Source organism: Mytilus edulis, chromosome 5, assembly GCF_963676685.1.
Source record: "Mytilus edulis chromosome 5, xbMytEdul2.2, whole genome shotgun sequence".
In the NCBI taxonomy this organism is placed as follows: Eukaryota; Metazoa; Mollusca; class Bivalvia; order Mytilida; family Mytilidae; genus Mytilus; species Mytilus edulis.
In genome coordinates this window covers 26,170,870-26,190,435 of record NC_092348.1, presented here as the reverse complement: position 1 = coordinate 26,190,435, position 19,566 = coordinate 26,170,870, and the positions used below count along the sequence as shown (strand labels likewise).

The 19,566-nt window shown below is 33.0% G+C and overlaps 1 protein-coding gene across 1 annotated transcript in view; it reads left to right on the top strand.

Annotated features, from left to right (window-relative positions):
• LOC139525014 (uncharacterized) overlaps window positions 1-18,193 on the top strand; it is a 37,387-nt gene extending 19,194 nt beyond the window's left edge. Inside the window, exons 6-10 of the mRNA XM_071320190.1 lie at window positions 7,063-7,178; window positions 7,425-7,521; window positions 9,450-9,614; window positions 16,451-16,642; window positions 18,069-18,193. Of these exons, the coding sequence (XP_071176291.1) occupies window positions 7,063-7,178; window positions 7,425-7,521; window positions 9,450-9,614; window positions 16,451-16,642; window positions 18,069-18,193 (695 nt within the window). The remainder of the gene's footprint in view (window positions 1-7,062; window positions 7,179-7,424; window positions 7,522-9,449; window positions 9,615-16,450; window positions 16,643-18,068) is intronic.
• Window positions 18,194-19,566: the final 1,373 nt, after the last annotated feature.

The window sequence follows — 19,566 nt, the reverse complement described above, 5'->3', positions numbered from 1 at the left end:
AAGTAATGCATACTTGAGAAGACATTTGTTATTAATTTTAATGTGTTCTAAAAAGATTTTGTGTGTATTTATTGTCATATCACAACTATTTCTAAGTAAAATCTATAGTATTGGTTTTATTGAAAATTAAATCAAATTTTTAGGGCCAATTTTAGCCCTTTGTGAAAATACTCCTTGTTTATATGTTCCTCCTGGCATTTATGTAAGTACTAGATGTTTTGTCACGTGTAATATATCATCAATACATTATATAGGTTTTAACCTACATTGCATCGTCTACAGAATGAATTGTTACGTTACATCACTTTTAACTCTGCTTAACTAAAATGTAACAAAACAAAACAAAACATAAGAACTTATAATAAAGTGTTATTTGATCCTAACTGTAATTTAATTTTCAAAAGAACCTCTTAAGGCCTAAGTTTTAGACCACTTTTATATAGTATACCCTAATGTTTTATTTGCGTCTTTTCATTTTTCCATTGTTATAAGTTTACTTTTATGTTAACAACTAGTCCTTAGTATTTAAATCGGTAGTATGAAGGCACATGTTATCTATTTTTCCTTTTGATGTTTACGTTTGTTTTCGTTTAAAGTTTTAGTTATGAAAACATATATTCAAATAAATTATCACTTGAAAACTAAATGCAAGCAAACCCACAGAAACTTGTATGCATTATGCACATTGTTTACAAATAACATTTAAAAAAACAATTGATCGTAAAGTATATTGAAGATACCAAGATTTGTTTCTCTTGGAATTTGTGAAAGGTGAAATGAATGTTTACAAAGACTTTGATTTAAAGCGAATACATAATTACTTTTTGTAAACGAATGAAATATGGTCGTTGTTCTCTTACAGTAATTATATAAAGGCTAGCATTAGCTTGAAAAAACTTAGTATGTAAATATGCTCGGCAAAATATAAACGCAAAGTTCAGATCGATTTTCAAAATGAAGTTGAAAATAAATAAAATGAAAACAATTGGAATTTAATCCATGAGTCATCAAAGTTGTGTTTCAAATACAAATGCAGGCAAGAACAATTTTGGCAAAAAACCAAGAGTAGTTCTAAAACAAAAAAAAAGTTTTGCAGTCACAATAAAGAAAAGAATATACAAGGCTTATAATTTGGTACACCAGATGCGTATAGATTTTCACATATTCCACGAAAAACTTGTAGTAATTTATCACCTATAAATAAATCATGTACAACATATCAGTATAAAACAGTCGACAGTAAAATTGAGAATGGAATTTGGGAATGTGTCAAAGAGACAACAATCCGACCATATAACAGACAACAGCAGAGTCACCAACAGGTCTTCAATGCAGCGAGAAATTCCCGCAACCGGAGGCGTCCTTCAGCTGGCCCCTAAACAAATATATATACTAGTTCAGTGATAATGAACGCTGTACTAAACTCCAAATTGTACATAAGAAACTAAATTAAAAACAATTCAAGACTAACAAAGGCCAGAGGCTCCTTACTTGGGACAGGCGCAAAAATGCGGCGGGGTTAAACATGTTTATGAGATCTCAACGCTCACCCTATACATATCGCTAATGTAGAAAAGTAAACGCATAACAATACGCACATTAAAATTCAGTTCAAGAGAAGTCCGAGTCTGATGTCAGAAGATGTAACCAAAGAAAATAAACAAAATGACAATAATACATAAATACATAAAACAGACTACTAGCAGTTAACTGACATGCCAGCTCCAGACCTCAACTATACTGATTGAAAGATTATGTCTTCATCATGTGAACATCAGGCACAATCCTTCCCGTTAGAGGTTTAGTATCATGCCATCATAAAATATAAGAGAAGATCATAACCCGTGTCATGCCAACAACTGGTTTTTAAATAAATGTGTTTAGTTCCGATGCAAAGACCCTATAAGTGAATCAATATAAGGGCCAAAATATGCAATCTTTAATGATCTGACAACAGTATCGTTACTATATTAATCAGTCTATGTAAAGGTTTTGTTAGCTTCTGAGGTGAATACTGACATACTTGCGCTTTATAAAGAATATTTCCATTAAAAATTGGATGTGAAATACCTGAACGTATAAGAAGTCTGCATGTTGAGCTATATTTCCAAATGATTTCTTTATACCGATGATAAAATTTAGTAAATGTTTTAACTAGTTTGTGATATCGAAAACCCTGATGTAATACTTTTTCAGTAATACATAAATATCTCTCGTTAAAATCTAAAACATTGTTACATACACGAGTGAATCGTACAAGTTAAGATATATAAACACCGTAAGATGGTGACAAGGGAACTTCACCATCTAAAAATGGATATTTAACGATAGGAAATAAAAAATCATCTCTTTTATCAGTTATTCGTCAGAAAATGTCATGAATGTATCGTACCTCGGAAATGGCGGCGTTGAATCAGGATTTGCTTGTTAACAAAAGTTAGATTTTCGATGTGGCCAAAGGCCTCGACCACGCTAAATATTGATGTAAACTGCGTCAAAATGTCAAACAATTAAAATGAGAGTAACATTATTTTGGTCAAGGCCTGTGGCCAATGCGAATTTCAACCAGGAAGTGTGAAATTCATTGAAAATTTTGGACATTTTGCGCGTTCTGGTTCGATTCAGGGTATTACGTCACATTGATGACGTCACAAAAATATGTTTTTATACTATACTAGAAAATAACAATATACATAGATATGTTTTAGCTATAAAGGATCAACCTTATTTCACTTTTATTTTTTGTCACCTCACAGGACCAATATCGGCACTTCATGGCCATACTCCTTTTAGTATTAATCTTCCCGTTAATGTTATAGATATATAAAAAAAAAGTAAAAACACTAAAATACTGAAATCCGAGGAAAATTAAAAAAGGAAAGTCCCAAATCAAATGACAAAATCAAAAGTTCAAACACATCAAACGAATGGATAACAACTGTCATATTCCTGACTTGACCATATCTACTAGCAGATCTCTCAGTCACCCTTTACCAAATTCTTACATAGATGAACTAAAATAATTTGGCTACAATGTAGAAAGTTTTGCTGTACCTGTTAAATCAAAACATCACTTAGCATTATTACAATATATGCACACTTATGAGAACTCATAAGGTCGTATATACTCTCGATACTGTTTACTTATATTTGGCATTGCACGTCAAGTTAATGCGTCTGATTACGTCTTTACCTGTTTGCGTTGGATATATACTGACTGATACTTTAGTAACATGATTTACCTCTTAGTTGTAATTTGCTTTGAAATAACTTTCAGTTACTACAATAAAACTTTCGTCAATATTTTATGTATATGATTTGTGTGTCTTGACCGACATTTTGAGTTGAGCCAATTGCAATTATACAGTTGTTTTTATCATGTTGTGCTGTTACACCAGTGTCCCAGGTTTAGGAGAGGGTTGGGGGCTCACAATTTAATCCCGCCGCATTCTTTTTTGTGTCTGTCCATCGTCTGGAGCCTCTAGTACATTGGATATATAGATCTGTCATATTTTTTTTCGTTGATAAATAATTCATATAACGTTATATATAAAATAAAAATAGGAGATGTGGTATTATTGCCAATACGACAACTTTCCACAAGAAGCCAAAATGACACAGAAATTAATAGATCACTGTACAGCCTGCAACAATGAGCAACGCCCATACTGCATAGTTATCTATAAAAGGCCCCGAAATAATAATGTAATATTATTCAAACGAGAAAACTAACGACCTTATTTATGTATAAAAAATAACGAAAAACATATATGCAACACATCCTTACTTAGTTTTCTAGTTTTATATGTTTCACTTTTTTTTTTATATATCGGGGCCTCTTATAGCTGACTATACGGTATAGTTTTACTTCATTGTTGTCTTTTGTATGTTGAACTATAATAATTGCTTTATGCACCTACATGTACTTCATTTAAACTTTGGTAGAAAGTTGTCTCACTGGCCAACACAACATCTATATGTAAAAAAAAACCACACAGTTGGAATGCCATCTAAGGCACTCGGCAAACTAAGTTCAACGAGCTCCTATGGCTGCTTTTGTTTGGGCGAATTTGGACCAACATCGGCATTAGAAAGAGCCTCAAATTGTGAAAAGAAATAGTCATTAAAGTTGGGTGTTTTGTCAGTACTATACTTTTTGAAACTGTACTTCCTCTGGAATATATTATGACAGAAAAACCCATTTTAAACATTTCTGTTAAAATAATTTTGTTGCAATGGTATATGGTTAAAGCCAATGAAATATCTTTTAAAACAAACGTGTCATAAATCAGTATCTCTCCATTGAACACCACATGCAGCAAAATATATAATAATAATGACACGCATTATCAAATATCAGTCAACAAATTTTAAGCCCCAGTCACACTAGACCATGATCACACCAAGTAATTCATATCCTGGTGAATTCGCAGTATGAGCGGTATGAAAATGTAAATTGTCGTTTCAATCACGTTGCTACTACGTCCTCATTACGCTTCTTCAACGATCCCGCTACGATTATACCACGTTCTTACCATACTTATCCTGCGACCTCAGTACGATTATCACGATATTTCTACGCTCATCACGTCCTCACTACGACCATACCTCGATTTATCCGATTAAAACACGATCGTACCACGCTTCTACTGCAGTTATAGCACGCTCTTAACACGACAATACCACGATCATCTTACTACGCTCCCAGCAATAATGTCAACACCTTGTTCCCTATAAAAACTGTATCATCCCTTTTATTTCTCGTTGGTACGTCGCGATTCTCGGAAACAACGCAGTTATGCAACCAAAATCTATTTTAGGGGGAGGGTAGAGGTAGAGGCAGTGGGAAATCTATTAGTAACGAATCATGATCCAGAAGATATATTTCGGACCGACGAATCAAACCTAAATCGCAACTTATTGCTGGTATATCAAGATCAAATGACGATGTTTAAATGAACACTAGTAGGGATGACACAGATGTGTCAAGAAGGATTGGTCCGTTAAAGATAAAGGACAAGAGGTCCAAATTACGTACAGAAAAAAACAAAAGCTGGAGAGCTTTTTTTTTTGCATCACGTTGTGGAGCTATAAGTTATAGTTGACATACATGCACTCTTGAAGTAATTACTTTTCACAAATAAGCTCTGATTGGTTTCTTAATGATGCATGCATATTACCTTACGGTTTATGACCCTATCTGAAGCCTGTCAATTACAAAGTTTGCAATAGTATCAAAACAGCAAAGCTAATGAATAATAGAGATGGACCATTTTGTACATATATCAAGGGAAAACTTCGTGCAAAGCATTAGTATTCATAGTTTAATTGCATTAAGTAGAAAAAGAGAATTTTGTGAAAAAAAACCAAGAATTTTGTAGACGATCCACAGACTTGAATACAGAGATTTGTGTTATAAAATTTTAAACATAGATTACGCACTTGTTTTTCTATGATCAGCTAGTGGTTATTGTTTACAAAACGTCCTAAACAACCTTTAAATTCCAAATCACCTCGTGCTGAGCCACTAAAGTCGAGCGTACCCTAAAAGGTGTACTTGAATTGGTTCATATTTATATTTGTTTTAACCAATATCAAAATTTATAAAGTTTTAAGGAAATCATTGATATATCACTGCATGCAATAATCTATCAGGCATTAAATTGCCAAATATGAGAGAACCAGGGGTAAGGCTTTGGATTTTCTATCAAATTCCCATGTTTAGCATTGAATCGCCACAAGGGTACATAATCCTTAAATTATGATATTTCGAAGCAGTCCTCCAATATTTAGAAAGCTCAAACTTGTATAGATTTGATATTACAACGACAATGAGCATGATGATCGTAGTATGAACGATGTCTGGTCATTATAACAGCGTGATGAGGACGGTATGGGCGTATTAAAATCGTACTATGGTCTTGAATAGCGCAATAGAAGTGTGGCATAAACGTGATATAGCAGCAAACGACAATCACTTAGTGATCTTAATTTGGAAAGACAAATACACATTTGCGGTGGATTTAAACATGTTTGCTTGGTCCAACTTCTCTCCCTAATCTGGGACAGTAGTGTAACAGGACAAAATCAGAACAAACAATAAAAAAAAGCTGTTGAAAAAGGCTTGCCCATAGTTCAATGCAAACACAAATACTCTACAGACACAAAGTACCGATCTGAGAGTTCTCGCAGTTACTGAAATCCGGCTCGAAACCATAATTAGAATATGATAAATAAAGGCACCAGTAGTATACCGCTGTTCAAACTCATAAATCCATGGACAAAAAACAAAATCGGTGTAACAAACTAAAACTGAGGGAAACGCATATATATAAGAGGAGAACAACGACACAACACTAAAATGTAACTAACACACACAGAAACGGACCAACCAGCAGACAAAATCCCACGAGAATAACAAATAAAACATCAAAACCAAATACATGAATTTGGGATAGACAAATACCGTGACACGTCTTATCGCAATGTCAAAAAAACATAAAATATCATATATCTAAGACATAATATCAATCATTAAACATCCAATTAATTTTTTTAAAGACGCAATTAACAGTTTAAATAAAACGACCTTTTGCCATGCAAAATCGAAAAATCGAAAAGATGTATTAACTGTATTGCAATAACATATGTGTTTATGTTTCATATACTGATAACAACATCAATAATTGGTCCGATAGAAACACTAATCTAAGATATGTGTTTTGTTTCAATTGTATAAGCAGATCCTCAACTTAATTTTATTACATTCCGAATCAGTTGGATTCTGCACTGCTTCTAATTTCTTCATGCTCATGACAATTTGTTTTATCGTAATTAGATTTTATGCAGCCTTATGGCTTCAGAGCTTTAAAGGACAAAACATGCTTAGATTTTCAACTAAAGTATCTCTTTTTCTAAGTCACATCTTACTAATGTTTTTTTGTCTCAACTAGATAAATACCAGTGTTTTTACCATTCTGTTATGTTAAAAAGGTAAAATTAGGATCATTATTGAAGTCAAAATTTTAAATCTGTGATAATTAGATTTGATTTCAATTTCAGGGACATTTCCGGCTGATTGCTCTGAATTTCCGGATGGGACTAACGACGGGGTTTACGCAATTTCCGTAAACAACGACTGTATACATGTTTACTGTGATATGGTGGATAAATGGACGGTGTGTGAATCTTAATATTTAGTTTAAGTATGAGTTTTGAATTTTCGGATAATAATTGAATATCTATGAATAATAGATAAAAATAGAAAAACAAATACCTGATATTCGGTAACATTATTTTCAAATCAAACAAAATAAATTATTAACCAAAAATAAAACTTCAAAGAGCCAGAGGGAAGACAATTTTAATTTGAATTATTAACTAGCGATTTTTGATTTTTTTTTCATTCAATAACTTTTTTACAGGTGATACAAAGACGACAAGATGGTTCAACAGATTTCTATAGAGACTGGTTGGATTATAAGAATGGATTTGGTGATCCTTCAGGAGAATTTTGGCTTGGTAAATTAATGTATACTTTATTCATTGATATTTGTAGTTACAGATTCAGTTCAAGGATACATGTTTATTTGAAGTTTTAATTTAAAGAAGTTCGATCCTCAGTTTCAGAATAACAAGCTTTTCATAAAACTAGTATAAATCGATAAGGGATAAATGAAAGAACAAAAAAATAAAACAAATATAGGCCAATGTGCTTGTTTTCGAGGTATTAGCCATTGAAATGTTGGCGGGAAAATGTTTTCTCTTCATTTTTCATAGCTTTATCATTGATAAGTTTAAGTTCTCAAAAACTTTTAAAAAATAAACAAAGATTGTATATGACTTTTACAGATGACATATAATTAAAGATGTAAAAGATTTATAAAATGAAAAAGTGGGGTCAATGGCCAAAATATTTTAAGGCATTCAAATGGGTAAAACCAGAGGATTCCGAAAATCTGACAAAAATCCAAAATCATGACAAGCAAACATCCTGAAGTTTGTCTTGAAATAAAATAACTTTCGACTTTATTTTTTTAGTCTCTAGTCTTCCTAGCTTTCAGTAACTGCGAGTACTCTTAATTCGCCGCTTGGTGTATATTATTTTAATGTTAGTTTTGTTTGTACATCGTACAAATCTTATGAGATCAGCTGCAACCGATGATAACAGTTTGTTCTTATGTTATGCTGTAAAACCACTGTTTCAAGTCCCAAGTCAGATGCCTGTAGTACAGGTTGTCGTTGGTTCAAGCCTTTCATATTTGTTTTTCGTAATAAAAAAAAGTTTAAAAGTTTTATAAATTAGGCCGTTACATTTCACATTTTTTATGTCTGGGCCCTTTATGGCAGACTATACGGAATGGGTTTCTCATTGTTGAGGATCATATGGTGGCTAATTATTGCTTATTACCACCTCATTTCATCTCTGATGGATAGATGTCTCATTGCCAGTCATACCACATCTTCTGATTTTGAACTTCAAATGCGGTAGGTTACTAGAGTTAAAATCTAGACACAGTCTATAAATTCCCACGATTCAATTCGAAAACATCAATATACAAAACTTAAAGTGATAATTGATCATACTTTCATTGTTATCTCTCCCCATAATGATGTCGTTGGTCTAGTTATTGAGTACTGTCCAATTGAAATACTCTGAAAATCTCCTCTTATTAATATGAATTGGATCAATTAAACAAATCAAACAAATCCAATTCAATTAAATTCAAGGCATTGAAATGTAGAAAAAAACCCAAATAAAACACCAAAACAGACCTATAAAACCATGGTTAATTTAAAGGCAAAAATTCTGTACAATGACCCCCAAAAAGCTTCATTTAAAATGCTTGATTGATAAACAATTATTTGGTCATAATTTCCCTATAATCAACTAGCCTTAATCAAAGAAATCATAGACAGTTAACTGAAGCTCTGGAATATCTACCTGCAGATATGTATTGCATATGTGTATGCTGCTGGAATTATGTTTCATCAAAATGGAGAGTTCATAAAGAAATCCTAATTTAGTCATACCATCCGATAAGAACACACAGCGTTATGTATATTATGGAAAAAAAATGAAGCAGATCTAATGATACCGTAGTGTTGGTTATTTTTGCGGGAGTAACATTTCGCGATTTACCTTTAATAAGATATACGAAATGTTTTGGCGGTTATTAGTATTATTTTGGGGGAATTTATTTTGGCTATTTAGTTCTATCCGCGAAATAAGCGAAAATTTACACCCGGCGAAAATAACCCGCTATTTCAAGTTCCCCATTTTATAGTGTTTTTACACATCTTTTTGTTGTCTTTTTAAAGCAATATACATTTGTATTTATAACGACCTTCTTTTTTTTCACCAAATGTTGACTTATTTAGTCAATGTGTATATAACAAGCTAATTAAAGGTAAAATGTGTTAATATCATATCTAATTTACATTTGTAGGTAACGACAACATTTCAAATATATTGAATGGGAAGTCGTACAGTTTAAGGTTTGACTTAGAAGACTGGTCTGGAGAGAGGCGCTATGCTCAGTACGAGATGTTTAGTATAGCGAATGAGTTTGCAGATTACCAATTAACATTGGCAGGGTACAGCGGGGATGCTGGTAAGTTCACAGTTTTTATTTGTACGAGAGGTTCAGTAAAGCAAATGAGTCTGCAGATTACGAATTAACATTGGCAGGGTATAGCGGGAATGCTGGTAAATAATACTTTATATCAGTTCGAGATGTTCCACAAACGGTAAGATGAAATCATCCGTTGAAAATTGCTATGGATGACTTCATAATTTGGTTGACAGAAATGGAATAAATGTTTAAAAGAAGACGACGGATATTATACAGTTGATGTAGTCTCAATCCAGTCCACTTTTCCTCTAATGTGAACTACCAAATTTGACACAAAGGCTTTTGCTTTCATGAACATCACGTTGTGTGTAATATGTGAAGCAGGATCTTCTTACCCTTCCGGAGTATCTGAGATCAACTCTAGTGTTTTGTTGGGTCTGTGTTGCTCTGTCTAGTTTTTTTATGTAGTGCTTTGTGTACTTAGGTATGTCTTTACGTCGTATTTCCTGATTTGACATGTCATTGTCAGTTTGTTTTCGACCTATGAGCTTAAATATCCCTTTGGTATCTTTTGCCCCTCTTTTAATATTAGCCTGTGGATAACAAATTAACATAAAGACAGTTTTAAGGTAAGTTAACAATAAATTATGATTATCAATTGGCTTGTTTTAGTAGCGGAATTACATAGAACCATGCATATTAATGTTATCATAATATTACACACAATTGTATTATAGCTTAGTTTTATTCGTGAATATTGAACCTTTAATCAATTAAAATAAAAGAGTTTTCAGAAGGTACCTTGAATTGGATTTTGGTTTATTTGAAAGTCGTTTACTTTCTATGTGAAGAAAATTATATAGGGGTGATACCTGTGAAATAAATTTCATGTTTGGTTTTTTTATATTATACTTCACGATTGACAATGTTATATGTATGTGCAGTTAGCGGCCGGTTGGTTATTCGTTATTCAGTCGGTTCGAGATTCAAATTTAGTTGGAAATCATAAAAGAAAGAAATATTTGATAACATTAAAAGCATGATTTTCATAGTTGAAAGGATAGAAAAGACTCGTAGGAAATCGTTTTATGACCTCAGTCTTCAAGTTGTCTTAAACTCTTGTTGTCCGCGAATACAAACCCTTATTTATACTTATGTAAAGTTGCATATTTTTCTAATGTAATTTAGATTTATATCAATACAACGACACCAAATTTGTAAATTTATATCTTATATTTCTTATTAAAAACATGACACAAACCAATCACTCAAGAAATATTAAGAAATACAATTAGAAATATATATGGAAAGCCGAAAAAACAGAAATATATTGTGAAATCTACCTGAGACGGCTTACATTAGGGTGAGACCCCTCTGGTCTTTCAATGTCCATAACATTCAACTAAATCATAGACTCTGTATATATAAAGGTTGTATTAGAAGGATTATACAGAATAAAGTCATCGTCGAAATCAACGGAGGGCTAAGACTGTAATTTTTCATCAAAAAAATAAAAAATTTCAGGACAAAGGGCACAGGACAATGGTGAGAACCCTCTGATATCTCAATCTGCCTCATATTATGCAAACATTTAGTTAATAGGTATATACAAACGTGACTAAAAGGAATTTAGGTACACTTTCTGTCTTCTATGTTTACGGAGGGCCCAAAGTGCCAACTGGATATTCAAAATATATAGCGAAAACCTACATGAGACCGCTTAAATGACGGTGAGACCCCCTATTCTTTAAATAACCACAAAATTTGACGAATTAATAGGCTCTGTATAAATAAAGATTGTATCAAAAGAATTTCCCAGAATAATGTCTTCTTCGATATTTTCTGAGTTCTTAAATTGTCACTTTTCAGCTAAAAAATGTCAAAATTTCAGGACAAAGGGCACACGGCAATGGTGAGAGCCCCTAATCTCCCAATCTGCCTAATATTATGCATTCATTAAGTTAATAGGTATATACAAACGTGACTCAAAGGAAAATATGTTGCTTTTTTTCTGTGGTAAATAAAGGCAACAGTAGTATACCGCTGTTCAAAACTCATAAATCCATGGACAAAAAACAAAATCGGGATAACAAACTATATGTAATCTACTTTTCTCTATATTCAGATAAATATCAGGAACAAAAAAGCTGTCAGTTAGAAAGTCAGCATGCCTCTTAGGCATAAAATGTAAACTGCTTTAAAATGCTTATTATAGACGTAGAATCCCAAAATGGCACAATTTAACAGAATTTCTGTAAACCAAAGATGTAAATCCTTTACTTTGATTGAGTTTGACAAATTAAAACCAGCAAATCATTCAGGAAAGTTGACAAAGTACAAAATCTAGATTTCAGGTATCCATCTCTTAGGCTCGAGAACACAGTTATTTCGTAGTGCATTTCTTTTAGACCATAAATTCAAATTAAAAAAATCACACCTGCTCTTTCTCAAAAAGATTTTTACAGTGTAGTGTACTACCAGTGAGACAAATACTATCAAAATTATAGAAACTTCTACCAGCTCTAACTCAAAATATGGACAATTCTGTGGTAAGGGGGTGTAAAATTCAGTTTGACAGATTTAGACGTGATAAAATTTGACCTTTTAGAACTGGACCAAATCACTACTTAACATAAAGATTCAGCACCCAAATTTTTTCAACATGTAATTACATCCCCCAACTTAATATTTCATGCATTTAATATCAAGAAATAAATTGGGAAAGTGTATTAAATAAAACATTTAAGTTATACACTGTTTACACTAGGGACTATATTCGTAGACAACGAAAACCAAAGGACGATAACTGTGTCATTGGACCAATTAATAGACTCTGTATAAATAAAGATTGTATCAAAAGAATTTCCAAGAATAATGTCTTTTTCGATATTTTCGGAGGTCTTAGATTGTCACTTTTCAGCTAAAAAATGTCAAAATGTCAGAACAAAGGGCACAGGGCAATGGTGAGAGCCCCCTGATATCTCAATCTGCCTACTATTATACAGACATAAAGTTAATAGGTATATACAAACGTGACTAAAAGGAATTTGGGTACACTTCCTGTCTTCTATGTTTACGGAGGGCCCAAAGTGCCAGTTGGATATTCAAATATATAGCAAAAACCTACATGAGACCGCTTAAATAACGGTGAGATCCCACTATTCTTTCAATGTCCATAAAATTCGACGAATTTTGCATCAAAAGCATTTCTCAGAATAATGTCATCTTCGATATTTACGGAGGTCTAAGATTGTCACTTTTCAGCTAAAAAATGTCAAACTTTCAGGACATAGGGCACAGGGCAATGGTGAGAGCCCCCTGATATCTAAATCTGCATAATATTATGCAGACATTAATTTAATACAGACATGATTTAAAGGAACTGGGTACATTAAAGTGTCATTGAGGGAGATATAAAAACTGAAAAACATCGTCTTGTTGGTATCAACTAAAAATAAAATACAAATTTGGGAGAATAACAAAGTTTGTTTGATATGTCTTTTTTTATTTATCAATTTCATTAACATAATTCAATTCATTTGTCAGTTGTTCTTTAAGGTATTTGTGACATTCTTATAAACGCAATAATACCCGGGGAGCAATATGAAAAACACATAAAAAGAACAGAAAAATTCATTTGAGGAAAACTTTGACAGGGAGTTGAAACGGGTTCTAGTTTCTTAATTTGTCGACGGAATATTTAAGAATATATAGTTATCGAAGGTACCATGCTTATAAATTAATACGAAAGTATGTCATTACCGAATTCGATTCAAGAGTAATTATACAGTTTTGTGACATTCATATGAATGTGGATGTCCAAAATTGACATTTAGCGTAATACTATAACAGGTCGGGACCACTACCTTATATGGAAATGCATAAATTAGCATACTTATGTTCTCGCACATGTAATTTGTTTATTTACATGTGACGCAATTTATTTTTACCTAGGTTTTTGACCAATCCACTAAATGAGTCACAATGCATGATGGACTACTACGTGTTTACAATCAACTAACAACACGTGTTATTTACTGAAATACAACACATTTTTTTGTGCAATGCGGGATTCACAATTTCGCTTAGTTTTTTATTTTGTGTATCCTCATTTATAGTTCGTGATATAAAGTATTACTTCCATGCTCAGATTAACGAAGAGTTGTTTCTATGCGAAGAAAAAAGGGTTTGAATTACCTGATATATAGCCATTAACATGTTTGATGATGGCACAGAGATTTCATGTATTTGTCCACCAGAAGCAACGAAACAACAGCGAAAAAACACAATTACCCATGAGACAACTTTACTGGTGTAAAATAAGCCGTCGATAACAGCCGGTGCTGATATTCAAGAGTACAGCAATGTTCGTATAGATAATTAAAGGCAAATCCTTGAATTTTGTGTTCGTAAAAAAGGCGAAGAAATATTTACATACATGGCAGTGTTAACAAAATCTATAAATATTTTTGTTGGTCACATTTCAGTATATGGGACTTCCAAACTGTTCCCTTTTTTTTGAAGGTAGTGAAGTCAGCAACTGTAGTTTCAGTTTGTTCGTTTTTTAACGGGCTCGGACATTTGCCAAACTGAATAAAATCATTACAGCTGATTTCTTAAACCTGCAAAGTAAAACTTTGGTTTGCTTGCTTGCTTTGTTTGTATAGTTGTTTATACAAGCTTTGAAAATAAGATTGATATCTTTAAACAATATATATATATATAGGCATAGTTTAACTTGTATATTTTATATTTTGTACAATATACAAACAAAGCAAGCAAGCTAACCAAAGTTTTGCTCCACATGCATTAGGAAATAAGCTGTAATGATTTTATCCATATGTATGTGCGACAAGGTGGAAAATTTTATATGTTTTGTGAAAATTGCAGCGTTGGATCTATAATAAAAAAGAAGATGAGGTATGATTGCCAATGAGACAGCTGTCCACAAGAGACCAAAATGACACAGAAATTAACATTTATAGATCACCGTACGGCCTTCAACAATGAGCAAAGCCCATACCGCATAGTCAGCTATAAAAGTCCCCGATATGACAATGTAAAACAATTCAAACGAGAAAACTAACGGCCTTAATTATATATAAAAAAATGAACGAAAAACAAATATGTAACACATAAACAAACGACAACCACTGAAATACAGGCTCCTATACAATATTTTTTTTTTGATGGGATAGATTTCTTGTCCTTTTATATAGTTAATTGGGCCGTTTTTTTTTTTTTTTTTTTTTTTTTTTTTTTTTTTTTTTTTGATTGTTTTACACAAGTAATTTTTGGGTCATTAATAGCTTACTTTTCAGCATTGGACCTATGACTGCTTACTTTACTAAAGTATGTCTCATTTGGCATTCATACCTCATCTTCTTATTTCGATATACAAAGCACGTTTTAGAAAAAAAAATAATAGGTAATATGGCACCCACTATGATCCAGAGACTTTTAATATTGGAGATATTTTACATATGTCAACAGCCGAACGATAAAAAAACCTCTGAGGTATATTTTGTGATAAAATTAGCAATAAACGGATATTATCGATGGATGAAACTATAAAAAAATGTATTGAGCTATATACCGTACCCGCTCAGTGGCGGATCCAGGGGGCGGGGGTTCCGGAGGGTGGACCCCCTTTTTTGGATGATCAATGCATTTGAATGGGGACAAGTAGTTGGAACCCCCTCCCCTTTTGTCCAGGGTTAGGACCCCCCTTTTTAAAATGGCTGGACCCGCCCCTGCCGCTTTCATAACACTTCTTTTTAGCATACTGAATATTATGATGTTCTTACTATTAGGCAGCAACCATTTGATTTTCGGGGGGGGGGGGGGGCTATGGTTTTTTTTTCTGTGCAAACTTTTTTTTCGCCTTCGGCGAAGAACAATCTATTTTTTTAGCGACAAACCGAAGACAATTTTTTTCTTTCAATTTTAGCATTACATATAGTGGCAGCTGAGGGTGAAACAAACAATTTTTTTTACTCAGGGTCCGAAACAAATTATTTTTTTCACCAAAACCTGGAAACAAACTTTTTTTTCCAAAAAAAAACCATAGCCCCCCCCCCCCCCCCCCCCCCCCCCCCCCCAGAAAATCAAATGGTTGCTGCCTTAGTTCAGGTCCTGATAAAAAAATACATATTCAGTACAGAAAGAAGTGTTTCAATTAAAGTTTCGTGTTTTTCTAGGCAGAAATGATTTTGCAATGCCATTATACAGGTTTAAAAGAGCTCAAATGATTTTCTTACTGGACAGTGGTCACTTCATTGGATATTTCACTGTGTCATGTCGTGAAATTAATGCAGGTTCAATTCATAACAATGCACAAAACCGGTTCAACTACTTTTGCAAGGCGAAAAAGAAAGTCGAATCGTGAAGCCAATAAACAATATTTTTTTAATCTGAGCATGCAAATTGAAGATTACGTTATATATTTTACATTAAATATATTTGCAGAATAAAAACTTTGGTAATGAGAGTCCCAGACAATATATTAATTGACTGTTTTCCCACTAATTCCACGTGTTTTAAGTAGTAGTTTACTCGTAGTAGCCCACAATGCATTGTAGTTCATTGAGTCGATTGGTCAGTTTTTCAAGGCCATATTGGCCTTGTGTTTTGGAAATTACTATGCAAATATATTCTGACGTCAGAAAATCTAGAGTTCTCGACCTGTATAACCTTACGATATCTTATGGTAAGATATCATTCAACATAACTCTGTGTCTAACTTGTAATAAAGTCAGTGTTTGTCCTCCTAAAAATCATGTATGATGTAAATTATGCTAGATATATGAGTAATTACTAATTAAAGACAACTTCAAAGATGAAGAAATACTATAATTGTTTTGTGTTTAATTCAGGTGATGCTATGTTGGATAGTTCTTCGCCATTAAATTTAAACGGACAACGATTTTCCACAAAAGATCGCGACAATGATGATAATACAGGTGGGCAGTGTGCTTTAACACAGAAAGGTGGATGGTGGTACAAATGGTGTACCTATGCAAATCCGAATGGACTTTACTTTCTTGGAACTGAACCTGACAACTCCGGTATATACTGGTTCACATGGGATGCCTCAATACCCTTCTATCGCATGAAATCTGTTACAATGAAAATCAAACGTCTACCTTGAGGAAAAGGTTCTTATGCAGCTTGTTTGGCGTCACAAACACCGTGTTTGATACGGAAATTTACAAAGTGTACATTGACCTAAATTTATCTATATGACCAAATTAATTTGTGTAATTGTGATTCGAGTAACCTGTTTTTTTATTTAGTTTTTTTCTTTTGTAAACTCTTCTTGTCCCAACCGACCCGAAATAAACTTTTTACAAACCTCAATATGAAAATATTTCTTTTGTTGTTTGTTTATTTGAAGGTTGATTACTTTCTATTTGTAAAAATAATAAAGGGAAACCTGTGAACTAAATGTAATGTTTTATTATATTATACTTCACGATTGACAATGTTTTCTCGGCGTAACAATCTTCTCTAACACCCTTTCAACTATGTGTTATCTATATATCTATGTGGGAGGTATAAAAAACTAGAAAATCTCGTATCAACTAAAAATAAAATACGCATTTGGAAGGATAACAAAGTTTGTTTGATATGTGTTTTTTTTTTTAATTTATCAATTTGATTAAAACAGTTCAATTTATTTCTCAGTTGTAATTTAAGGTATTAAATTTGTATCAACCTTATAAATACAATAATACGCGTAGAGCAAGATGAGAGACACATAAAAAACAGACAAATTCATTTTAGGAAATTTTTGACTAAGGGAGTTGAAACGGGTTCTAGTTTCTTAATTTATCGACGGACTATTTAAGAACATATGTTTTACATCATGTCATTACCGAATTCGATTCAGTAATGTGACATTCATATGACGGTGGGTGTCCAAACCTGACATTTTTGGTACTATTAGATGTATTCCCGTAACAGTGGACAACCGCAATTCTCTTGCTGGTAATAATACTGAATCATTTACCTATATTTTCTTTGTCATTGGCTAACGGTAATATTGATTTTACGCTCACTCAGTCTGTCAGTGGCCTTCCAGTGGGTATTTAAATAAAATAAAAGAGTTAAGTTCATGCATGTGCATGAGAAGAACAAAAGAATGTTTCAGTATTCACATTAAAATCAACACACAAGGTTTAGTCCTCTGCCAGTTATTCGTAATATTTGATTGATGCGTTGAGAATCTTTGGCGACCTCACAGTTTAAATGTCTTCAACAAGTACAATGTGATAATTTAGCGTTACAAAGGAACGTTCACCTAATCTGACCCAGTCAATTGATAACCTGAGTGCGTCTACATTGTATGAAAACGATTCTATAAACTAACGATATGTTATGCCAAGATAGTAGTAAACAAAAGACAGCCTATAAGATGCTCTATGTTGAAAACCTCGTGTATAATTGAAAATGAAGATATAGCAAAATATTAATGTGTTGTGATTAATACAGGTGATACTATGTTGTATAGTAATCAGCCATTATATTTGAGCGGACAACGATTTTCCACAAAAGATCGAGACAATGATGGTGATTCAAATGGGCAGTGTGCTTTGACACAGACAGATGGATGGTAAAACAAATGTTGTACCTATGCCAATCCGAATGGACTAACTTTCTTGGAACAGAACCTGATCACTCTGGTTGCTTTTGGTACCAATGGAATTTTTCAATACCATACTATCGCGTTAAATATGTTACAATGAAGATCGAACGTCTACCTTGAGGAAAAGGTCTTGTTTCAACTCGTATGGCGCCACAAGCACCGTGTTAAAAACTGGAATTTATAAAGTGTACCTTGGTCTAAACTAATCTATATGAACAAATTAATTTGTGTAGTTGCGTTTCTGGCAATTTGTATTTTTTATTTAGGTTTTTGCTCTTTTGTAAATCCTTTTCTTTGGAGTTCCTACGGTTTTTTTTAATGGTAAAACGAAGATTTTTATTGGCGTATGATCTTGATAATAAAATGTGTATGTTCCTATGACCAACAATTTCAAAAGCTGTTATTTAAAAAAAGATGAAAGATGCAAAGACACTTTCAGCACTCATAAAGTCGAATTGAAACTGACAATGCTATGGCAAAAAAAGGTTCAAAGTCAGAAAGACAAATAAGTCATCAAAAAGCACAAATTTAATGGCATGTGTCTTTCGGTTGCCTCACAAAGAAGAAAGAGAGGAGGAATGAGGTTACATGAAACAGATATTCCATAACGGTCAAACAACTCGTGATGCTATTTTCTTTCCTGCTAAGCTCTACTATGAAGTATGCCTCATATGAATAAAGCAAAAGTTATCGAATGAACAAAAAACATAAATATACAACGAAAATAGTTCGACCAAGACTTTAAATAAGATAATTGGATAAATCAAGTGTTTTAATTTGTAATTTTGCAGCCTTATATAGCTTGCTGTGCGGAATAGATTTGCTCATTGTTCGTACGGTAACCTGTAGCTGCCTACGGTTACGTCATTTGGTATCAGCTGGCGAAGACCTGTCTCATTGGCGATCATACGTTTTTATACTCATCTTATCAATCCATGTTAATACATGTTTATCCTTTCCAAAAATCAGAGTATAACATGATTTTCAGAAAACCATTTTGATGTTCGAGGCATCATCCCAAATAATCACATAAACAGAACATTTCTACAACCTCTCAATGTCTTTGTTAACCGTTATACACTTGGGAAATTTTTGTAATAAATGTGCAAATTTTGATTCGAGACCCACTGATGCAAACTTATCCCGACTTAAAGCTCAGACCAATCCGTTAACATGACACCAGTTATTCTGATATTGATAATCAGCAAGAGAACATTCAAAAAGGTTAAAATTTCTTTTTCAGTGTCGTTTTGATAAACACATACTGTAAACTGCATGTGTCAAAAGAGCTCTTCTGGATTTAATTTTAAAGACGCTCAAAACAAAAAATTTGCAATTCAAGGA